Below are 26,223 nucleotides of genomic sequence, written 5' to 3'. Positions count from 1 at the left end.
CCTACACTTGTCCCACTTTTCTGGGTGCCAACTTCCGTTCGTAGGGTCCGGTTTTTTGTGCCCATTTTTTTTTAAACAAGTTATTCGACTATGGATTATGTTATTATTCTAAAATATCCGAAAGAACCTTACGCAATTTAGGGGTCACCTTTAATAGGTAAAATGGTAAGCATGTATGTACATATAAAGTTTTAGCATCATAGCAGCGAGCAATTGGGGTCTTTACTATGTAAAAAATAATGCGATAGAGTCAATAGATATTGGGGATTGTATTGAAGGTGCTATAATGGCGACCCCACACTAGAAAGCGCAGTGTTGCATGACCCCCCTTCCCCCATTAGGCTGACCGATGACATGAAAAAGAAGAGTAGAAGAAGAAAAAAAATTAAAAGAAAAGGCCTATCTCTTGATGATAATGATTATTTCTCTCTCCATATTTTTTTTATGTTGTGTGTGCTTGACTAAAGTTTTTCAGATAGCATGGGTACGGTGAGTTGCCTGTATGACAATCATAATACGTACTATTATCGTGAATTGCGGCAAACTTTCAAGAGTGAAACAAACTGTCAGCGTACCCATGCTATCTGAAAAACACTTTACAACCATGCCTGATGGAAAGCAAAGGTCCAAGATGAAGTGTGCTTGCCTAGAAGATGTTCACTCTTGCCTTGAAGGTGCTCAAGTTGTACATATCAGGAAACACAGAAGCCGGAAAGGCATTCCACATCTTAATAGTTATTATTAGAAACTGTGATGCAAAACATTTTATGCGGGTCAACTGGATGTTGAGAACTGGATTCATGATGAGTTCTTAGGGTAGGCACGTTGACCTCTTATAATAAAAGAACGCACAATAATGTAGAAAATTTCACTTAAAAACTAGCTGTTTTGCTTTTACAGTTTTAGCAAAGAAAATTATACCTAAAGACCATTAAATATAGTCCAATAATCAATAAAATCCCAAATTCAGAGCAAGTTCAACCTTAAGTATTGAGTTTAGGGTTGAATTTGCAAATGCGACTACTTGAATTGAGTGCCAAGAAGTTGTGTTTGGCACTCATTGATTGGGGACGTTTTTTTTGGTCGCTGATTGTGCATCCACTTTTTAATAGGAGATCGATGGGTAGGCAGTGTATTTTTGTATACATAAAGTGCATGCCATGATGATAAATAGATTAGTTTCTCATTAGTGTATATTATAATTAATTATCTTCTTGGAATACAACTTTTTCTACTAATTTCTAGTTATATGGTATTTAGGTCAGATATTTTGATATCTTTATAATGGAGTTTTAATTACTTACATAAGTAATATATTTTATTATTGCTTGCATGTTGGGTAGTTATTAATAACTGGTTTTGCTAATGATTATTGTTTTAATTAAAATTATGTAATTTTATTTTCATTGCAGCAAGGAACAAATGATAAGAACATCAAGACATTTTGTCAAATGGAAGATATAGTTTTATTTTGGTTATCCAATAGTTTCTGTTACATTTACAGAGCTCCATAACATATCTACTACCAAGATTATAGCCAGGTTTATGATATATGGTTTAAAAAGTCTACAATTATATACTATTATTTAATATATTTGATGACCCCTATGGTGCAGCTGTTAGTGCTGTGGCTCTCAACGGAGAGGTCCTGGGTTTGATTCCCAGCTCAGTTTATTTTTTAATTGGCTCAGGCCTGGTGTAGTGTTAGGCTTTGGCCGTGGCTAGTTACCACCCTACATGCAAAGACGTACTACTAAGCAATTTAACGTTCTAGTATGATGCCATATAAAAATGGTGGGTTGTCATAACCATCATTATCAGCTGATTGACGTCTACTGCTGGACATAGGCCTCTCGCATGGACTTCCAAGCACAACAGTCTACGGGTAGGTTATACCTATTCGAAATTAGCATCTTCAACTGCATTGTCACTTAACATCAGGTGAGATTGCTATCTACTTGTCTTTAAATAAAAAAATAATACTTACAGCTATAAAAGTGTCCCCACGCGGGGAGCCCCACAGCGACCGCTCCAACGACAAAGCAAATAAACCCAAGCACCACGACGGCTATGGAATACAGTGCCTTGCCGCTGGCCATGGCTGCATGACTCAGCCTATCTCATAAGCACTCTTCAACATCAGGATCTGATGTCTTACGCCTGTGTTGTACACATCTGAAACAATAGAAATATTTTAATGTCTTATTAGGGTTCCCTAGGTCAAGGAAAATTTGAACTCTTATAGGAAAAATTATCAAGGAATTCCTTAACCCTACGTCCTGTGTTCACAAGTCGAGGACTCTGCTCAGAGTTTTTCTCTCTACCATGAGACCTGGCACCTGCACAGTGAACCCATGGAATGCTAAGATATTCTTTCATATTTAATACTACAGTTCTTTTCATGTAGGATGGTGCGGGTGATAGTTTGTTTTACTAACTTCACTCAGATGACTATTACCATATCCATGCTTTATGCCAACACTTTAGTTCCTTTATAATAATAATAGCCTTTATTAAACAATCACAATTATCTTAAAATTATTTACAAATTTATTTGATTGACACCGGTGTGTTGAGGCCTCCCCTAGATCCCCGCCACACTGATCGGTTATTTGCCTGTCTAATCCTAGTGACACCTGCTATTTTTCTGACATCGTCCTCCCATCTACAATGCTGTCTTCCTTTATTTCTTTTCTGGTGCCTTGGGCACCAAGCTGTTATGTCTCTTGACCATTTATCCTTCTTATTTCGAATTGTATGTCCTGCCCACTTGATCCCTTATAGAATTCTTTAACTTCTTCTACTTCCTAATAGCCCACAACATACGCAAATGAGTATGCATGTGATGTTTTGTGATTCAGCTACTTTTGGTGATGCCCAAGGGTGACAAAAAGGCAGAAGCTGAGAGAAAATGACCAGTACCTAAAACTGCAGAGTGCCAAGAGGAAAATAAGGACTTATTTTAGACACAGCATTGGCCTTGTGTGAGAACTGGACAAATAAAGCATTCATTGAACTATTTAACTCAAAAATAAAATCCCTGTTTTATACAGTCATAGTAGGTAATGGAAATAGTTAAAATTAAATATTAAAAAATGGAGCTGTGATATAATATAAACGCCCAGTGGATATGACCTCTGCCTCTGATTTTGGAGGGTGTGGGTTCAAGTCCGGTCCTCCAATGCACCTCCAAATTTTTAATTATGTGCATTTTAAGAAATTAACGTTCACAGTGAAGGAAAAACATCATAAGGAAACCTGAATACTAGAGAATTTTCTTATTTCTCTGCGTGTGGGAAGTCTGCCTATCCACATTGGGCCAGTGGTGGACTATTAATTCTTAGAGGACACTCGAGCTCAGCAGTGAGCCGAATATGGTTGATAATGATGATGAATCAACTGATTTTACTGGATATGTTGTGGATGTTTGAAAAGAAAAACAAATAATGTTCTATCCTTAGCAAACAAAAACTTGCAACATCAGCTCCCAAAAAAAAAAATGTACATAAGATTCAGTCAAAAACTAGAGCATTTATGGTAGAAGATGACTCTTATCTTTTGAAACTGAATGGAGCGATTATTTTAATTAAGTCTAGGTTGCATTACTATTTGACTCACAGAGAATATAATAAAATAATTGTTATTTAAAGTGGTTAAATTATAACAGCTTCGTGTAACATCTTCTGTCTGCAGTTCAAATATAGCAATGATTGAGGATAAAACTTTTATTCTTTACACTGAGGCTAACAAGATTCTACTTGGAATATGAAGAAACAATTATTGTTTTATATATAAAAACTAATTGTTTCACACAGTCAAGGGGTTAATAAGTATTTTAATAGAAGGAACTCTAATATTTATAGGAGTATCTAAATTCTAATAAGAAAACATTGAAGTTTTAGATGTTTATTCAACCATACAACGGACAATATCTAAAGCAAAATTACAGTTATTCAAATTATACTTTTACTCACGTTTGCTCTAAAACTCGTCTCGGCTCCAGTCACAAATCACTCAAGTATGAAACAACTTATTATGAATTAATTAACACACATTTAACTTCTACCAATTTATGCATTGTTGTATGCACATTTAATTTGTTTTACACTCGAATGCACGGATGTTAACTCACAATTTGAAATTCGAACGTTCGAACGCAGACACACCTTCGATACACTATGTATTTAAAAAAGAAAACTAAACTGTACGATACTCAAAATTACGATAACTGTAAATAAATATTTTAATTAGATATAGCGGTAACTTTACTAAGTTTCAAACTATGGGAATGCGCAAACAATGAATTCTTATGGGAACCACGATGCGCTCACACTTTTGCCGCGCGACTTAATAAAATCCCATCAACTGACGTCCGAAATCTAAATGTGATCAGTAAATAAACTGGTTTTGTGATAGTAGGTAAGACAACCCATAGGACCGAAACGTAATTTTTTGAAATGTTGTCATATAGCTTTAACAAATTTCCCCAAAAGTTATGAAAATATTTAATTAAAAGGATTTAATATCTGAAAAATGACCTAAATTAGATAGTAGATTGTTATACATGGGGCTAAAAAGACCCATTATATACGAGGTATTTTTAGGTAAATAGACACCGAGTTTATAATGGGTTTAGCCCCACGTGTTACACTCTGCTTTTCACTACGATTGCGAGAAAATAAAATAGTTTAGTACAATATTCAATGATTTATTTTAATTGAAAACTAAATTTACAAAGTCTACAATTTTGGATATTAAGGGAGATGCTTTTACCCGGCAACATAATTTCCGACTACTGTGAAGATGAATAATGAGTATGTGAGGTAAACGTGCGAGATAATTGTTTTAAAAACTCCTTTCGTAAGTGAATCCATTCGTTGTTGTTTTCTACACTTTACCTAGGTAGGAATTTAAGTAAATGCATCTCGACTTTGATGGTACAGGACCAGCATACTCACTAGATGAAGACAATAACAATTAATGTTGAAAAATATTATATAAGTTACGGTCACAAATTTACAATGAATTTCTTAAAAAAAATCAAGTGTATTATTCACGCCAATTGTTTTTTAAATTCTTGCTTTTTATTAATTTTATTTTTCTTTCACATGAGAAAAAGGCAAAGGTATTACACCGTACAGGATTTCCCATGTCTTCAAATCTCTCTCTATTCGCAACTCAATAAAAATTAAATAAAAAAAATGAACGCATTCCACAGACAAGAACGCTGCATTTCATTCCAATTTAAAGTTTTTTATTTATTTTTCAAAATAATCAGGGTCTTACCTATAATGATTCTATTTTCGAATCCTCCTCCTCCGTTTTATAGTAGGCTAGTACTTGGCTAGTACTTGTAACAGACAAGAATTAAAAAAAAGAAAAAATTACTTTAGCCCCTGGAGTGGTTTGTAGTACACGAAATTAATGTTTATAGTAAATTTGATATGAGTCAACTACTTACCCAATTAGCTATTGTAGTAGATAAAATGGGTATTGCAAGTTAAAAATATTCCGATCAGACAGATGGGACTTCGTCTATAATATCAATAGATTATGATTACAATGAGTTTTAAAAAAACTGATTTCAGTTTTCGTTTAATTAAACAATACGAAAAATAACATAGTTATAAAACAATGAAATGAAAGTTCATATTTTGTTATGTAGAATTTCTCAACGTTACGCCAGCGGTCACAAGTCGTGGGCTCTACTCGTGCACCCACACGGTGAATCCATGGAATGCTAAGACATTAAGTCACATTACGAGCCCCAAGACAAATTACGGAAATAAGCATGCAGTGTCTACTTTAATAAGATTGTACAGAGCCTTTGATTGTATTTTTAGCTTGTAATTATGTATATGCTGTAACAATCACTAGAAGATCTAATAAATAAATAGAAACGCAATTTACCCTTCTAATGTTAGATGAAAACCAAAGAAACCCTTTGAAAGGCAAGCAAGGGTCTTAACTACAACTAGCCGACGCCCCGCGGTTTACCGTAGTTACCGTTCAACGTTTAGAATACGAGGATAAAAATATAGCCAATTTCAATCACAAATAATGTGACTTTCTTTTCTAGTGATTTTTTTTTAAATAACCGGATCAGTAGATCAGAAAGATTACCCCCTACAACACTTACATTTCTTCATTATAATATTAATATAGGTAGAAGTAAAGAGGTACTACACTGTGCTTATCAACCTCATGTGTTACATCTGTTCCTATAACAGCAACCCTTCAGACTGTAACATAGCAAGGCAGTAACAAGCATGCTGATAGTAGTACTCTAACTTCTAGATTTGTAACGTTGTGTCCTACTACTAAAAATAATCCCTTAAATATGGGTAAAATATTATAGCTGGCAGCACAACATTCAGTTGTCATTTGACATTTTTTAACGAAACTGACTTTACAGCTCTGAGTTCTAGCTTTTTTGAGTATACGTTTTTTGTCTTTATGTATTTCATAAATAAATTCGTTAATATGTCGTTAAATAAAGCCTTAGCTGTATTTGTAATTGCAATCGTTCATACTGTTGAAATATTTTCAATATTACATTGTCTATGAACTGCGTCGCGAATGTAACGGAACATTGGCTTAGAGAAATAGGAACTCAGAGCTGTAAAGAAGATTTTAAAAATGTAGAGGAAAAACAAATTTCTTGAAAATTGGCGCTCAAATTTTTTATTTATTTTTCATTGTTTTTATGTGTTAATACTTTTCATTATGATTTGCTTACAGTAAAATTAACTTAATTTATTAAAATAATTATCGATCACAATTCTTTTATTCACTTTCGATGTAAAATTTAAGTAAAAATTAAAACATTCTAATCAAATGAATATTATTAAAAACATTTTTAAAAATATCTACATCTATAAAATAATACTATTCGACACAGACACAACATAACCCAGTCTCGTACGAAATTATTGCCGTTTATTCTAGGTAATCGAGGTCAGACATCAGGCTATTTTAGTCTCCACCCATACAGCGAAATTTAGTTTTTGGATTCCTGACAAAATTATATATAATATCGACATAAAAGTATTATTAATCAGATAATTTGACTTTTTCATCGTTTTAACAATTAAGGTTTCTGTGAAATCATATTTTTTTTTAAAGACTACGTGATAACGCAGAGGGTGTATCCCTCTACGGGTGTTAAGAACATAAAATGTTTGTGTTACTTTTCATTTGCTTACTTTCCACCACGCGTAAGTTTATTTGCACTTTAATTATCATTTAATTAACTAAATAATATAAAGTACCTGTAATGTAAATTCTTTATTACTTTTATTTCACCAGTGGCGACAACTATTGGAGAAGAAAACGTAAGTAATACTTTTTAGGTATGATTCTTACATTATTATTTTGTTTACTTACAAAGAGACACAGATTAAACAATAATAGGCAGATAGAGCGTACGGAACAGGACGGTGTCGTGGCCGTTCGAAATATAAAATTCAAAAACGAATACTTTCTCGAGTCTAAAGCGCGACACTAGCGATTGTCTATAAGCGATATTAGGGTACTGAAAATAACATAAGATGCCTTTAATTCTATTATTGATTATAAATTAATCTTTTTCCTATCTCTCAAGAGATAAATAAAGAGGAAGACGCGCGAGAAAATTTTTTGTTAATTGTTTTTTTCTTCTAGGTAACTATACCAGTATGCGGTGAAATCGGAGATTGCATCCCTAGTCAAGAATGCGACAATAGATGCGGCTGCGACAGTTCTGCAGCGTTAAGTATATGTTCATACTTATTAGTTGAGGAAATGGGTTTAGTAAGTGGCCTAGTTGAATTATGCGCAGTAACACATTTTTTGCGTTAGTGACGTACGGTAAGTACAACCATAGCAACCACAAGTAACCATAGTAACCAACATTTTGACGCTATCACGCACGTTAGACGTTTTCCTAATGCGTTATTTTGATTTGGGATTCCGTGAGGCGTGAGACTACTGCACACTTTATGTTTTTCTTCATTTGGAATGTACGAGTTATATGGCAAGGGTTTCATCGCATTCGACACACATATGCGTCATTTAATGTAGGTACCTATTTTAGATGGACTTCATGCATTCGGTTTTCCGAACGAGGGAAAAAATAACGAAAACGAATGTATGCGGCCGGCCACGAGTAATTTTTGTTTGTACATATTGTAATTTTGGTTAAATAAGTACTTGCTAGTGTATAGGTATATTAATTTTTTTTTGTTGCAGTGTTCTATTTTATAATGAAACGTTAGGCGAATGCGTTGTGGATGTAAAAAGGCTTCTTCAATCTTTGCAAGAAAGATACAATATTCAAGGTATAAATCAAATCTAAGTCGCTTACTATGACCCTTAATAAAAGGCTTTAAGTCACTCAGCGGGCGATAAAGCGAATTATGCTTCGTGTTTCTCTGCGTAATCGAATCAGAAATGAGGAGATCCGCAGACGGACCAAAGTCACTGACAGTGATCTGACATAGCTCAGCGAGTCGCGAAGCTGAAGTTGTAATGGGGGGCAAGCCACATAGTTCGAAGAGTCTACGGACGTTGGGGTTCCAAGGTGCTGAAATGGCGACCCCATACCGGAAAGCGCAGTGTTGGTCGAACCCCCACTAGGGGAACCGAGAACATCAATCGGGTTGTAGGGAGCCGTTGGATGCTGGCAGCTCGAAACCGATGTGTTTGAAGTCTATGCAAGAGGCCTATATCCAGCAGTAACAGTAATACAATCAAAAAAATAAATCACTAGTTAATAAATAATGAAAAAAAATTAAGAAATTAAAAATTGAAATTAGTTAATTTTTTTTTTCAGAAAAATTACGCTTGGAAGTGATGAAAGTGTTCCAAGGGATTACGATAGCTGTTATATTATTTATGACGTGTGCTGGTCTTTGCGTTTGTACGGCTTGCATCTACTGTATTCGTATAAACTACATGTAAGTATATATTTTATATGTAGACCCGGAAAACCCTGTTTCTACCTTTGATACAAAATGGTAAAACCACGAATAAAAAAGGGGAGTTAGTAGGGAGGTAAATATCTCATTAAAGTGACATCTAATAAATATACAAAAAATGAAAGAAACGGAAACCAGACAGTAGCGCTGTAACGCGTTACGTTACGAAATGGTTAATAACCCTCCCATAAGAAGTTATCACTTCAAAAAAAAAACATAATCAGTCGAGCCGTTTCATATGGATGATTAAATTAATGACACAAGGTTTTGATTAGTATTAAATTTTTACAATACCTTTTATCTACTTTATTATTTGAGTGATTCTGGTTGATAGGCAATGATTTGATGGCGTATAAATATTTATACAAAAATGTATCAAGTTTGTGGTTATTTTAATTCCAGAGATAATCGGATGAAAAGCGATATCGACGCATTAGCCGCTAAGTTGAAAAGAGATTTACGTTTGAAAAAATCGATCAAGAGGCCTTCTCCACAACAGAAAGCAGAAAGTTGTAACATTATTGTTGAAGATGCTGGTGTGTTTGTAGTTTGACCAATAATTATTATTAGATATAAAAATAAAGTACATTTAAAAGTTATTGAAACATTTATTGTTTAATTTTTACTCTTAAAACAAACCTCACGCGTCTCCTTCACATCTGCATATACAAACATTTTTCATAATTTGTATTTCAGAATTTAACACTAACAATATTTTCGTAAGTTATCAATATAATAATATAATAATACTCCAAAAAAAGAAATACTTAAAAGATGTTCACAAAAAAAAAGAAAAAAGTCTTTAGTTTGTGTGAACAGCTTTTAAAATATTTAGCAACATAAGATGCCTTTTTTCTTAAATAATATTGAAAATTACTGACGCGATGTTTCGTGTCGTACTGACTGTACTGAATGTATTCGTTTTTGATTTTTTTATTTGGAGCGGCTACGACACCGCCGTGTTTCGTGCCCTCTATCTGCCTATTATTCTTTAATCTGTGCACAAAATCAAACATTTTTATGATTGAAAGCGTTTGTAGCTGATCCTTTGATTAGTTAATTATTAATAATTTTAGTACAGTAGAGAGTACAATTAATCTTTTGTCAAAAATTAAAAGAATTTCCTGCAAGCATTAAAAAGTACGCTGTATTATTATACGCGGTTTTTTTGATTAATTATAATTATTTGAAAAAAAGCGCGAATTTTAACGGTAACTGATGCGTTTATCATTTGAGTTACAAAAGACTGTGCTTTTTTAAGCCGTCTGTGGCTAGGGTCGATAAAATTGACATATTGCAGGGTTCCCAACTTAGGGGTTTTCCCCCCAGATTTAGGGGGCAAATAAGTGAAATGGGATTTTTTTAGGGGTCTGAAATTTTTAGGGGTATTTTCAGGGAGTTTTAATATTTTTAAATTGATGATAATTTTAATATTTCTTTCTTGGCCTAGCGACTTATAACGACATATAATACGTTATTCAACAACCACTCTGAGGGAATTGGAGGCAATTTTCATCGAATAAAAAAAAATGGTAAATTTGTTCATTGTCAACATGTATGATTTCAAAAAATCTGAATCTTCAGATAAATACGTAATATTTTGTCTGTATTGAATATAGACTTTTGAAACATATAACAGCCTATTATTTCTAAATTATTATGAATTTATATTTTTTAGGGGGACAACTCAATAATTAAGGCGATTTTAGGGGTTTTTGATACAAACTTTAGGGATAAATATTTTGGAGAGTTGGTAACACTGACATATTGAATTTTGAGTTTGACATTAGCAAATCTGGCAAATTGGCAGAAGGCAAACAAAATAAAGCACTTTTTGTTGTTAATTTAATTTTATTACAATACGTTATGATTATCGTTCTTTAATTTCTGACTGAACTCCTGAATAAGTTAAGAAATGTGTGGTGTAAAATTAAGAAGAATGTTATTATAATGGCCCAATAAGAAACCAAGGAAAACGTTATGATTTTCGTTAAAGTAAGTCAAAATTATTTCTGTACGAAATAAATATTACCTGCTGTAATACATTTTAATTTTCATTGTGTTATATACACAGAGATACTTACTTAGATGTCTGGAGTTTCAAACTCATAACATCTGTAACATAATCCTTAAAACAGATTGGATAGAAGCAGGCGTTATTTTGCGGAAGTTCTTCATGAATAGTTAATAATTTATTTATTTTGCTATCAACCGCGAAAAGCCGACGAACCCATGCGTCACCCAGATCTGACAAAATACTCTCTACGTACGTTTCACTACGAAACCGGAGCATCCTCAGGGGAGGTTGACTCTACAACGCAATTGACAACGTCAAAATATCAATAAAATATCGATTTACAACGGGCAAAGACTTGCAATTGCACATTATAGAGTCAATATCTACTAAGGATGCTCTGGTTTTGGGGTGAAACGTACATAGAGAGTACTTTGTCGGACCTGGGTGACATTGTTGCATGGGTTCGTCGGCTTTTCGCGGATGATAGCAAAATAAATAAACTATTATGTATTTTTATCTAATAATAAAACAGATGTTTTTCAAGCATTGCCACAGTTAGGCAATTAAATAATAATAACAAAATAAAATACAAGCAGAAAATGCAACTGCAGTTAAAAAAAAATTCCTTATTTATTTAGTTTCTTTTTTTGGAATTTTCTTACTGGTTACTAAAAATTTTGAAAATAAGTTTTAGGCCTCGTTACTTTCTTTAAATGTAGCTTTCTATTTGTTAAAAGAATATATACAGTAAAACCTACTCCTATTTGGAAGTCAGTTAAAAATTGACTTCAATTGCTCCAGTAGCTCATAGTAGTACAAACAAACAAACAATTTTTTTTTTTTGATTCATTCATTTTTATAACATTGAGAGTATAGATAAATAAACGAGCTAGCAAACAAGCAAACAGCAAATCTTGAACTTTAGCAATCTCATTCATTCTGACCAGTTTATTCAATTAGAAAATTGACCCCTATAGTATAAGAGCCCAAACTGATTTCAAACTATAAGGTTTAAACAGTTTCAAGGCCAGATTGTATCTTTTAGGCAAGTACATCCAATCAGATCTCGCCACTAGGCTTTTGGTTTTTTTCACGCTTTATATTAGCTTTACTTGTATTGCTTTATATTAGCTTTTCCTCATGTATGTAAGAAAATCTTGGAATCTTAATTTGACCCATTTCCCAGTTTTCAATTAGGATGAAATTTTGCACACGCTCTGAGTTCTGATGACAATACATGACTAGCTAAGAAACGTCATTACAAATCCAATATGGCGGCCCCCCCAATCACTTTAACTATGAAGGAAAGACAAATCTTGGAATCTCAATTTGACAACATTGACAACAGTGTATATTTATATGTATAACTATTGAGAGACCTGGCAACCCTGTTTCTTCTTTTCAAACAAAAATGCTAAAACTACGAATAAAAGAAGGGGAGTATGCATATGAGGGTGAAAAATACCTATTTTACATATCTTATTTTAGTCAAATCTAATAAATATACAAAAATGTGAGAAATAGAAGACAGACAGAGTGGCGCCGTAACGCGTTACATTACAAATCAGTTAACCCTTGCAAGAAGTTATCACTTCAAAAAAACATTAAAATCTGTTGAACCATTTCAAATAACATAGTTGGTGCTTGCTAAGCCTACTGCAAAGTAATTGGTAGTGGCTCTTAGATTATTTACATGCTGTGGGTTATTTGCAGTGTCGTCTTCAATGCGAATAGTGTTGTAACGTCATTTAACGACAAATAAGTTTATTTTATTTGTTGCCTAATATAAATACAACAACCACTAATACAACAGTGTCTTGATTTGCAGAATGCCGGACAGTTTGATGGATTTGTTCTACACCACCGTGGGGGTGATCCTCGTGATGGTGCTGTTGACTGTCCTATGCTGCCTGCTTATGAAGTTAAGGTGAGATAAACAAACATATTTATTTTAAAAATTAGGTATTTAATAAAGTTGTAACATAATTTGATATTGTTTGTTTATGCGCTCAGACGTCTTACGCAGACGGTTTCAATGGATGCAGCTTTAAGTGCATACCACGGACATGTATCGTCGGTACTGTCATACGGTTTAATACTCTGGGGTAACTCTGTGGACTTTATAAGAGCATTCCGACTACAAAAGAAATGCATTAGAGCCTTGTGTAAAGCAGGGCCATTGGATAGCTGTAAACCTCTTTTTAAACAGTTGAACATTCTTCCACTGCCATGTATGTACATTAGAGATGTTTGCGTTTTTGTTAAGCGCCATCCAAAATATTTTCAACGAAGAGGTGAAGTCACTGTCAATAAGTCAGTCAGACACGGTAACAGGTTGATGTTATCAAAAGTATGTACTGGTAGCTATATGAAAAGTGCATACTGTATGGCTGTAAAAATATTTAACAAATTACCTGATGACATTGGAAAATTAAGCTTGCCTCATTTTAAAATGAAATTGAATAAATGGCTTATTGATAAGTGCTACTACGACCTTAAGGAATATTTGACTTAATTCTTTAATGACATTCTTACTTTTAATTCTAATTTTTGTATTATTTGGTAATTGTAAAATTATAATTTTATAATTTTCCCGTTTAATTTGGTAATTATGACTGTTTGTGTTATTTATTTCTTTTTTTTTTTGTAATTTTAAATCTTTATTTTAGTACTGTGACTTTTTAAATTTGTAATTGACTGATTGTAATTATTATTTTTTGAATGATTATATTATTATTGTTATTATTATTTCTATAAAGTATCAAATTACATAGTATAGTTCATTAGCTTTTGCTAATACTAATACTTGAGTATAGTAATACTTTTTTTCTTTTCTTTTAAAAGAATATTTGCCATATTTTTTATAATATGCCCAATATTCCCATTCCCCTCCAACTAGTCGGGAAAGACTGCTAGGACTGTGATGGGACGGGGATCGAACCACCACCCTTCGGTGATGAGTCCGACCGCTCTTACCGTTGAGCTATTGAGGCTTACTAAAAGGGCGTAGCTTCAAATCTGGTTAAGCAAGCTTCAACTTTTCAGGTGTGTGCATTTTAAGAAATTAAATATCATGTGTCTCAAGTCGTACAGTAAAGAAAAAACATAGTGAGGGAACCTGAGAATTTTCTTAATTCTCTATGTGTGTGAAGTCTGCCACTCAACATTGGCAGTGTAGCCTAAGCGCTCTCATTCTGAGAGGAGACTCGTGCTCAACAGTGAGCTGTATATGCATTGTTAATGATGATAATTCATAGATATAAATAGTGGTAATTTAAATCCATTAAAATACCATTATAATTGCTATTTAGTACAAGTAATATTCAACTTCTTTGTGACAGGGGCTTTCTTGGGAACCTTTAAAATCTGCTACCTCCCACAGCCACCATGGTTCAAACCATAGTCCTCTACTGTACTTATACATGGTAGAAGCATGCGCTGGCAAACTTTCATCTTTAACCTGCCCGTCACTGCACGAGAGGCGTGGGAAGTAGCGAAGGAAGTAAGCAGACGTTGTGTGGTTATGTTACTCGTTCTGCCTCATTTCATACCACTCGTCTTGCCCACTGCTTCCAATTTTGTCGGCGCGAGCGCGAGTCAAAGGACAAGTTTTTTTTTTATTCTTTACAAGTTAGCCCTTGACTATAATATCTAACCTGATGGTAAGTAATGATGCAATCTAAGATTAAGAGAAGTTATTGTTATACGTCAAGCTATTTTCGAGATTTCGTGATGATTGACCTTTTGCATTTATGAGACGAATATTTTAGCATTCCATGGATACACCGTGCAGGTGCCGGGTCCTTTGTGTGGTAGGGAGAAAAACGCCGAGCAAAGTCCAGGACTTGTGACTACAGGATGTAGGGTTAAGGAATTCCTTGATAATCACTCAACACTCCCCTTCTCTACTCGTGTTGTTCTCCCTGCCTAGCCAAATTTGGTAAGATCCTATTAGAGCAGCTTTGGATACTCGTTCTAATATAGAACTAGCTACACTTCTAGAGAGGCCAAGGTCTTTAAGCAAGTTATAGGGTGATTTTGCTGGTAATCCTCTCAAACCTACCTACTTTTACGGCATACAGACTAACTACATAGGCGTTAAGATTATTAATTAATGCGTAACAACATGATAGTCACATAAATTGAGAATAAAGGAGACTTGTGCTCTACAGTGAGCCGAATATAGGTTGTTAATGATGATGATGAATGTGGCTAACTTTGTCAATGTTTATCTCAATTTCAGTGACCTGAAACTACAAAGCTACATTGTGAAGACAGCAAAAGACAAGGGGCTGCGAGTGGACATGGAAACACTAAAACCGAAGTACAGCGCTCAATCGCTTAAATCACAAGCGAATGATAACTGCACGATCATGGTGGCCGATGTTGGTTATATTATGTAGGAGTTTTTCTACTAAGAATGTCGCACAATATTTTAATAACTAGTAAGCTACCAGTGATATTATGGAATCTAAAGAATCTAATCAAAATTAGCCTATTGATGTCCACTGCTATTCTTAGAAACTCCCAGAAAATACAAATGTAGGAGCTTTCCTACTAAGAAATCCTGTCATACAATATGCCAAATAGTGAACAATCAATGATGTAATGAAATCAAATCAAAATCAACCTAAGGACATCCACTGCTATTCATAGGTTCTTACCACAAATGTAGGAGATTTTCTACTAAGAAATCCTGTCACAGTATCTACCAAATAGTGACCAACTAGTGATGTAATGAAATTGATCAAATCAAATAAAAATCAGCCTACAGACGTTCACTGCTATCCCTAGAGACTTCCAAACACCACAAATGTAGGAGATTTTCTACTAGGCAATCCTGTCACAGAGTCTACAAAGTAGGAGCAACCAGTGATGTAATTAAATTGAACAATCAATACAAAATTAGCATATAGAGGTCCACTGCTATCCCTAGAGACTTCCAAACACCACAAATGTAGGAGATTTTCTACTAAACAATCCTGTCACAGAGTCTACCAAGTAGCAGTAACCAGTGATGTAATTAAATTGAACATTCAATACAAAATTAGCCTATAGAGGTCCACTGCTATCCCTAGAGACTTCCAAACACCACAAATGTAGGAGATTTTCTACTAAACAATTCTGTCGCATAATATACCAAATAGTGAACAACTAGTGATATAATGATCACTTGTTGTTGGTCTATGTCTATTGAAATTGAGATCATAGACAATCTTTATTTATCTTATATAAGTCGTCGCACGGAGGAATTTATAATTTTACGATTAGAATAAATAAAAGTATTCTAGTATATGTAACAAATGTATTTTGTTGTGTAACAAAAAATGGAATTGTCATACTGTAGGCTATTAAATTCTAATACCCTATTTTGGAATATAGTTGAATTTGAATATTTATTTGTTTATTTATCCTGGAGTTTCTGTATATATTTGAAGATGAAAAATATTAAACAACTCTTGTATATAAAATAAACATGTAAACAAATCAATCTATCAAGTTTATGAAGTTTGTACTGCACATAAAAGATAGTTGATATTTTATATATTTCAAATATTGTATGTATATTGAAAAAAAAAATGCGTTTTCTAATTATAAATTAACATGTGCTTTGGCTGGTATACGTCCGACTTGATCAATAAATGGAATAGTCCTTGGGCTCAGAGGTTAAATATTTAATAGAGGTTACTAGCGAATGTATATATATTTTGGTCTATATTATCAACCTATTAAAATCAACATTTAATCAATTAACGAAATGTCATTTAGCCACTGGGTGATATCCACCAGTAAGCACCGGATGACATTTACATAGAATCTCAATGTCGTATATGCCAACTAGCACACGTCAAAGGTAGTGAATAAGCCTGGGTCTCAAGGACTATAACTATATAATTATAAACTCTTGATCAGTTAATTGGATGAGTCGGGCGTCCAAAAAGCGTGATTAAAATTAATTATTGCTAAGTAATTAGAATTTAGACTTGCCTTATTCTGTGTCTTTATCTACTAGAAATGTATACTATGGTTTGTCAGGTAACAATGTAGGTACACTAATATTATAAAGGTGGGCTTGCAACCCACAGCACAGTAATGCATACTGTGGCCAAATTGTTTAAGAGTTTATATATACGAGTACTAGATATTGAGAAAGGGTAACAAAATATCAGAATGTCTAGCTAAAAGTTTGTTAACCTATGCTTTTTCATAACTAATTTATTTAAATCTAGAGGACGCCTGCGACTTCGCGTGAAACTCAATATAAAGTATCAATCCCTATTTCACCCTCATCTATCAATATTATATAATAATATATATTAATTTCGCCTGTTTCATAAATATATAAAAAGTCCTCTAATCATTTTACAAAACGTGAACGGTTTATATTATAATAACTAGCGATTTATACCAACATTTTTGTTTTGTTTACTATAAAGTATTCTACATCGAGTTTGATTTTAGTATAGACATTGCAAACTTATTTAATGGAATGATCAATGGCATTCAAGTGGCAATATTGTGCAGCTTATAATGACGTCTCGGATATTGATCGAATATATGAAACGCGCCACGGTAGAGCAAATAATATTTCCGATTTGGCGGTATTGGTCGACAATATGCAATTTCGTCTTCACGTGATGTCGCATTTTAGGCCTACTGGGTGGCCTAAAATTTATTTTTTTACATAAAATAACAATTCAAAATAGCAAATTATAATTGGTAGTTATACTATAACCTGTTTAGTTGATCCTCTGTACAAAGTTGATCTCAATTTTTTCAATGTATTAATAATAACTGTAACGTGTTTTTGAGTGTTTTAAATAATATACACACCAATGGAATTAATGATTGGTCTCGTCACAGTTTAATAATATTGTAGATACCGTAATGATGTGTTCAAAAATGACGATTATGTTATTGTCTCCGCGACATTTTTTTTTATATATCTGAAAACAGTCTGTAGTATTCACTTACCATAAGGAGACCTCCCATGGTCTTCATTGTGCCTAGTGGGAGTTTTCAATGTTTTCATACTTGTTACTATCGCGTGAGGGGATCATCTCCTCCCGAGAGTGTCGGGTGAGGGGGTACGGGCCTCGAGGCTTTGCCTCCTTGCCCGAGTAAGACGCAGCGGAACTTGTTCCCCCCGGTGATTTCTTCCAGCCCCTTTCGGGGCTGAGGCATCTTGGCCTATGAGTTGAATTTTTCCTATTTTTTTTTAAATTTTTATTTATTATTGTCCTTCAGCGCGGCGATGTCTTGTCTGGTGCTTGCGTCATTTATAAAGTCGTCTCCGCTGCCTCCGGTGCCTACGTCTTCTGAGATGGCCATTTGTAGAAGCTCACGAGGTAGAGGACGCCCATTTGGTGGTCTTTCGCAGTGCGGTGCTATACCATGTAGATAAATGTGCGGTCCGTTATCCGCTCGCGCGAACATTCGGCGCGCTAGACCTCGGACGAACTCCTCCACGGAGGGCGTCCTGGTGTCACGGTGAATGATGTCATTTCTGACGTACCTCGGAGCTCCTGTGGCAAGGATCTGGCCTGTTACTATCGCGATAAGGAATTGAAATAGTTGAGCAGTAGTGCCACTAGATGACGCTGTTTCAATTCCTTAGAAATTCGCGTTTACGTTAATGTGATCGTCACAGTATCAAACTGCCAGTAGGCTTTCAGATGGTAAATACATACTACAGATTCACAGTTTTAATTTATGTAATCAAAATTTCAATCAATATAATTAGAAAAAATGTACAGTTAAATATGACTGACACTACACACGTACAATGGAACTGTTTAGTTAAAACTGCACATTTGTAGCACGGGTAATGCTTTTCTAAGGAGTTTATTTAAACTGCCATTTAAAGTTTAAATAGTTGAAGTGGGCTCTCATTTCAATTGTACGATCATGATCAATACTGATCATGACGTGTCATTATTATTAATTGTTAATTTTTTTTGTATATCATTTGCACATTATAAAAAAAAGAACTCGTAAATAGTGTTTATTTATATTTCTAAAAGTTTTTTTTTTACATTTCGTTATTTTTTTGGTCGAGAGTTGCATTTTTTTTAAAATGTTTGTAATATGCGGAGACTAAAGTTAATCGTCCTATTGACTATGAAATTCTAAAAAAATATCCTTTAAAGCAATAAATAATTCATGTTTTAATCAAATAATCCTTAAGCTTGACTATAGGACTAGATCGTTACCACTAAGTACTCGTGTTTCATCTTAAAGTTCCTATTTGATAATAGCACTGCAACTTATCTAAACTAATATTAAAAATAGGTAAAGTTTGTAATACCTCCGGATGTACTGAACCGATTTTGAATATTCTTTTACCAGTAGAAAGCCACGTTATTTGTGAGTCTCATAGGCTAAGTTTAATCCCTTATTATTCTTACGGGACGTATTCTTACGGGAACGGGAACTACGAGTGAAACCGTGGGTCGTCGGCTAGTGCATAATGTATGCAATTATAAACATAGGACGCACATTGATCCTAATGTAAGTTTTGAAGTTCTAAACTATTTGTAAGTTCACCTATACTTCTATATCTTTATAATATAATATTGAGATATATTTTTTTAATATTATAAAGCTGAAAAGTTTCGTTGAATGTGCTAATCTCGAGAACTATTTACTAGTTAGTTAAACTATAATCTGGCAAGTTCGTTATAGCATGATATGCGGGTGACAGGGGGAAATATTGCGCGGGTGTGAAATCGTGCGTACGGGGAAGTGACGTACATCAGTCGTGGGTCTATTCATCGCTACGATCGAAGTTGCCAAGCTATAAAATTCTTTCAGTGTTACAATAAAGGTAATTGAAACTATGAGGTTATACCTACTGATCGCATTGGCTATCTACTGTTAGAATTCATAATTATAGTGCGATACAAAAGAGTAGAAAATAAATGAGGATGCTGTGGTCACTTATTGTCGTTCATAGGGTAACACTGTGTTCTGTCATCCACTTGGGATTGCAACTATCTTGATACTTGATAATAAATGATATTTTGTTCTACTTAGGTAATATTATGTTCGTTAAATAAGATGATATGTTGAAATAGTACATTAAGATATATGTGCGGTAAGTTGAAAATTACAGCCGAGGCGATATTGCAGCTCGAGCCAAGGGCGAGAGTTATAGTAAGGAAGCAGAGGCTGTAATTATCAAAGCGCACGTATGTCATATGACGTTTTATAACACATTTGCACACACTATCTGAAAGTGAATATGCATCTATTTTTTCTGATTTTGACACGCTTGTCATTTTTACAAAGATAGCGAAGTGCGAGCATCAGCGTTTTTTTTAGAGGCAAATGCTCCAAAAACAGCCAGTATTAGGACTAGTAATGTAAATAAATTTTTGTGTTTCTGTTACAGATAAATGGTTGTCATTTATTGTCAAAATAATTAAAATGAAAGAATTAAATGTTTATTTATTACATTTAATCTCACAAAATTAATTTTATTCATAAAGTGTTGAGCACTTTTCTGAAAAACTTTTTGCCAAGATTTAAAAAGTACCATTCGTTATTAGTCGCATGATAAAGGTTTTATATTACATTACGACACATGTGCGTAATGAGATACATTACGATATTGAAATTGGTGAAATAAGCGATACTTTATGAGCAAATGTGTTATAAATAATATTATTATCTACTATAAATAAATTAATGAGTATATTTGGAAAATACTTACTCGCGAAGTAAGCATCATGTGTAATGATTTACATATATTAAATTTAAATAAATTTAAGTCAATCTCATCTAAATAAATAGTAATATATAATAAATAAATGTTGCCAGGTGTCCAGATAAAGCCGGACGTAGTTAGGTTTTCTATTCCGTGTCCGGCCAAAATAAACGGTGTCCGGTTTTTAATTTGGCAAACCAGCAAATGACGAGAGTGTGTGGGTTTAAAATTTACGGTAATAATCATGATTGCTTGATAATACTGATGTACACAAAATCCTCAATAATGTAGGCTGTCCTTGTCTTTTAATCCAAATGTCAGGCCAAACTGACTGGACTGTCCTGCTTTTAATATCGGCGACCTGACAACCCTATAAATAAATAATATTTATTGTAACTCGTCTGGTAATTATCCGAATTTAAAACTATCAATAATATTTGGTTGCTCTATAGTGACAGGTCTTTGTGATAATGACAGTAAATGCAGTGTTGCCACACAGCAAGTTTATTAGTTCCATTTTTATTAACTTTTACTCTTTTATGTCGCACTATACCTATATGTATACCTATTATTCTATATACTTATAAATTCAATTGAGAGTTTTAACTCCAACTACCTCCTATCTCACTTTTGTATTACCTAGTTAAAACATAATTTTAAAACATTTATACATGTTTATGGATATAAAACTTTATTAGGTATTATTAAAACGTTGATATTTTTTGTATGGAACGTGACTAAGTTAATTTTAATTTATTGTAATAGTTCTAAGATAATTATAGTTATTATATTGATTGTTTTGATGTTGTTGCTTCTTTTTACGGTTTGGGCAGACGGAACAAGACGGAACGGACAGATCGGACGTGACGGCGACGCGACGCTGGGGTGATTAACGCCCGCCACAGACGTTCAAGTATATATCGCTGCTTGCAGCTCGCGTAGGGATGTGGGCAGTGAACAAAAATGAAGGCTGCTTTCGACTGATGTAACAGCTCTCCCTCTCAACATCCGTTAGCCATGCTCGATTACAATTTTTAGTTTTTACTTGAACTCAGTGGCGTAGCGTGCTTTGGAGGAGCCCTGTATCAAAATTAGTTTAAGGGCCCACATAAAGGTAAAAATTTTCACATAAGAAACAAAAATGCTTGCCTAAAATAAGTATGACAGCGATTTAACATAAATAGGATGTTTCCAACTTTTTAACGCACGCTTAAAATCCGGGGAAAAAAAGAAATTGCGTTTTAGAGTTTTGTCATTTCTGAAGAAAAATTGTTTAAGCAGCTTTTTTGTATATTTTTTTTTCGGGAAGCACTAGATTCAGTGACATTCTAGATAACACTTTACTAATTATATCCCGTAACATTGATATGGCTGATACGGCGGTAGGTACGCCCCTGCTTAAGCTATAGAGGCTTCAATTTCAATTGAGACTTTGGTCCAGTGTCATGGATTCTCGGTCAATATCTCTTAAAATTTTGTTGTTACATAATGGGGATGATGACTAGGTTTGAATATATTGATTTTTATGATACATTCGGGCAAATAAGGTCAATGTTAACTAATTTATACATAAAAAGCAAAGGCAAAGAGATTGTCTGGATATTTGCAAAATAAATAAGATTATAAAATTTCAAAATCTATTAAAAATCTTTTATCGTTATTAGATGAAAGTTCATACAGTTTTAGCTTCCTGAGGTACATTAAATGAGACATTTTTTAATATTTGAATTATAAACATAAACGCACAAATAACAAAGATGTTAGTAATTTTGTTTGAACGCACATACAAATCTAACGATTATTACATTACCTACGACGTCATTGCCATTTTGTATGGGGCGTTTTTCAGGGATCCGCAACAGCGCCGCAAATCTGGCCCTTTAAATTCCTCTAGGTCCGAAAGAAATGATCACAGATACCCTGTTCCTTTTACAGAATTGCTTTACTATTAGCATACTCTTAATTTATATACAATTTAAAAAACTGTCATCATTCCTAATGTTAGCCGGCGTGCAGTCTATCACGTCGTGTCACCGTCGCGTTGCCGTCCTGTCTGCGTTGCGTCGCCGTTCCGTCCCGTCTGCAAAAACTTTTGATACTGCCACTTTTTGACTGATATCTCCGAAATTGTGTGGTCCTAATTTTATTCTCGTGTATTATTTGTATAATCAAAATAAAATATTGTCAATGTATACTTTTTGTTTTGTTTATTTCGCCGTTCTACCACAGGACTAAGTACTAGACATAGCAGAGATCTGCACCGCTGCGTCGTCGATATTCCTCGGACGAGTACCTATTAAGTACAGTTTAGTTCCTCTTTCCTTATACCCACTGCAAAGATGTGGAATGCCCTGCTATCCGTCCGTTTTCCGGACTTCCGGACCACCTTCAATAATGGGTATCGTCAAGTCAAGAGTGGATCATCTTCAGGCAAGCGTGTTCCACCATAGGCTGCATCATACCTTACCCGACAGACGTGATTGCTAAGCGCACATCTCGAGAAGGGCTGAGCCGATTTGGCTAATTCTTTTTTTTAAATATTCTTGGAAGTACGACGGTGATTTTTACGGAGATTACTTTTTTAGGGTAGGGGTAGGGTATGGATAGGAAAAAAATAGGATGCACATAAGTTAAAGCGAAGCTTGACCAGGACCTAGTAAGTAGTAGGTAGGTATAATAAAAAACTAATTGGGACCACACCTGCGTTGCGATGACACGACCATGACGTCATCGTAACGAAGGTGTGACCATAGATTTACGAGTCGGTACAAGTGGTGTGGCATACAATGCGTTGATTGTTTTTGCGATTTAGCGTACTGGTACGATGTCGTGTAGAAACCGAAAACCGATTTTCATCCTCCTTCTAACAAGTAGGTAAGCTGGCTCCTATCTTACATTGTATCATCACTTACTATCATGTGAGGTTGTAGTCAAGAATAAACTTAAAAAATAATAAAAAAATTGTGTTAAAGTGAAAGGTGCGTGAATCATAGATGATACATGTGAATAGGTTGCGCACAAAAACGTATCGCTGTCATTCGTTCATCGAATTTTACTGCCCATATTTTTTTCACACCGGGGGGCTATAAAAAATCGATTCTTAAGGAGTAAACTCCAAAAATGATCCGTTGCGACGTTACAACGCATCGCACTGGTGAGGCATCACCCTAAGATGTTTGTTGTGATGCTTTCATGACAGTTCTGAAAACTCCATCGCCGTCGTAAGTAAACAATTTATGAATTCTTGTAGCGTGCACAATTTTATTATGGCAAGTTATTGTTGAAGGGCTTTCAAGTAAATATGACTTTAGAGAAATGAGATTAGCTATTAAATTCAAATTTGGCTTAGTTAAGGGTGCTACCACGGTCAATGATTTTGTAGGATTGGGTATTTTTGTCGTTTGTGATGATAATGATATGTACCAATTCTACATCACGTTGAACAATAAAAAACCAACCAAGTGCGAGTCGGGCCACACACCGTGTAGGGTTTAGTAGATTACGTTACTATCATGATCCTTTATGTAATTCACAAAAATTCCATAATTATAATATGAAAGGAATCCCAAAAATTTTTTTTTAATTTTTTACCACTTTATAGACGTAATAAATATACATATCTGTACCAAATTTCAGATTTCTAATTTTAACAAACTCTGAGTTATCGTACTGACAACTTTATCTTTTTAATTAACAACGGAATTAGTATGCAATTTTAGATTTTCAATTACGTTTTTTAAGTTGGTCGACTATAACTCTTTATGTAGCAATTGCTACTTAGTTGTTATAGTTTTCCTTGTGATTTCACTGTAAGTATAATTTTTTCAAGTGTCCATAAATAACCGTTTAGCCGGTAGAGGGTGCGGAAACTTGGCTCTAACAAAAATTGCTCTTAAAATATCGTTTCAGAGCCGTGAAAAGGTAACACACAGAAAGACAGACATACTTGTTTTCGCATTATTAATAAATAATAATAAGTATTAAAAAAAATAGTGTTTTGTATTATATTTTTATATTAGCTTTGTTAGACATTTAAAAAAAAGAAAAATAAATAAAAGAGAGATATATTTCTTGTCCTGGTTCTTAGATTTTAAAGATGGCGACCCTAATCCTCTACAAAGTAAGTAGATACATTTAGTAAATCCGTATACAAATAACCAATTTATTTACGAGTGTAATTCTGAAATTCATTTTTTTCTAAAAAGCAGCATAATAAAATAGGTAATAAACGATAAAATATGTAAAGTCTGTGTACAAGCTAAAACTCTTATAGGGCACTTAGTAGAAATAAGAATATAGAATATGGCAAGCCACTTTTTGCTTTTTAGTTAAACTTGAGCATTAGAAAAAGGTTCTTGCTTATTGGTTAATAAGGCTTTATAATGTTGTTTAGATTTACCTACAGATTATTTCATTAAGAAATAGTAATTAAATAATCGGTAATAGGTACACTCAGACCAATTATTGTATAGACGTTACTTTTCTGTCAAAGTATATGATCAACGATCTAATGCGATTATAAAAACTGCCTCTATATAATCGATGTTGAATAGTTGCAATCGTGTTAGTCGGTTAAAGAGCTCCGTTAAAATACCTTTCTGTGTAGTTGATTGGTGTAAAAAACGGGCAAAAACTTCTAATTTAGTATAAGATATATACCAAATCTAAGCTCGTTCAAAAACGGGCAAAAACTTCTAATTTAGTATAAGATATATACCAAATCTAAGCTCGTTTTCTTCAGAAAATGACAGACAATTTTGTTCGTGACTATGAGTGCGATACAGGTCCTTCTGTAATTGGTCTGAGGTAATATAGGATTGTCTTTGTAAAGTAAGTACGTTGGTTCCTTACACTACCGTAATCTTAACCTGGACTGAAATTTTTAGTCAACCTACTAATAATATAGAGCTGAAAAGTTTTTTTGTTTCAACGCGCTAATCTCAGGAACTACTGGTCCGATTTGAAAAATTATTTCAGTGTTAGATAGCCCATTTATCGAGGAAGGTTATAGGATATATATTATCCTTGTATCCCTACGGAAACGGGAACTACGCGGGTAAAACCGTGCTGCGTCAGTTAGTTTGATATAAAATACTATTCATCCAATAACCAGCTTGGTAAAGGTCGCATTATATTTGGATCCTCTTCTATAATAAAAAAGCATATCGTCGGTCTCGATGTGATGTGCAAACTGACGAACTTTACAGGAGAGACAAGAAACATCTTTTAGGTATGTATCACTAAAAGTCGTTTTATGCGACCAAAAACGGTTTTTATTGTACCTACTACGAGATATTTACGGGCTACCGGAAAAGCTGTTTGAAGCTTTCTGCATCAAAATCAATTTTTACCAAAAATTGTCCGAGGTATCCACTGCTAGGCTTGTCAGTTATACAAGTAGGCGGAATATAAAAAAAAACCATAAGATAAATAAAACCTACTTATATAAAAAAATCATAAGATTTTTCCCCACCAAAAAGTGCCCAAAGCGGTTAGAGAAGCTTTCACTTCAAAAAACAAACCAGCAAGTAATTTTACAC

General features: G+C 34.1%; 2 protein-coding genes and 1 long non-coding RNA gene across 3 annotated transcripts in view; 2 read left to right on the top strand and 1 right to left on the bottom strand.

The window, feature by feature from the left end:
- LOC112048205 (uncharacterized) overlaps positions 1–4,403 on the bottom strand; it is a 62,958-nt gene extending 58,555 nt beyond the window's left edge. Inside the window, exons 1-2 of the mRNA XM_024085657.2 lie at positions 3,975–4,403; positions 1,988–2,175 (exon numbers count right to left, since the gene is read on the bottom strand). Of these exons, the coding sequence (XP_023941425.1) occupies positions 1,988–2,099 (112 nt within the window). The 5' untranslated portion in view covers positions 2,100–2,175; positions 3,975–4,403. The remainder of the gene's footprint in view (positions 1–1,987; positions 2,176–3,974) is intronic.
- A 2,432-nt stretch (positions 4,404–6,835) lies between these two features.
- LOC112048217 (uncharacterized) lies at positions 6,836–9,564 on the top strand. Its single transcript, XM_024085676.2, has 6 exons — positions 6,836–7,217; positions 7,309–7,334; positions 7,663–7,748; positions 8,230–8,318; positions 8,813–8,936; positions 9,360–9,564. Exons 1-6 carry the CDS (start codon positions 7,178–7,180, stop codon positions 9,508–9,510), a joined length of 516 nt encoding a protein of 171 aa, XP_023941444.2. The 5' UTR covers positions 6,836–7,177; the 3' UTR covers positions 9,511–9,564.
- Positions 9,565–10,733: 1,169 nt separating this feature from the next.
- On the top strand, positions 10,734–22,875 carry LOC128199393 (uncharacterized). Its single transcript, XR_008252044.1, has 3 exons — positions 10,734–10,952; positions 12,803–12,901; positions 15,218–22,875. It is a non-coding gene; the product is annotated as an uncharacterized LOC128199393 (long non-coding RNA).
- Positions 22,876–26,223: the final 3,348 nt, after the last annotated feature.

This window comes from Bicyclus anynana, chromosome 23, assembly GCF_947172395.1.
Source record: "Bicyclus anynana chromosome 23, ilBicAnyn1.1, whole genome shotgun sequence".
Lineage (NCBI taxonomy): Eukaryota > Metazoa > Arthropoda > Insecta > Lepidoptera > Nymphalidae > Bicyclus > Bicyclus anynana.
This window is presented reverse-complemented; position numbering and strand designations above follow the sequence as displayed.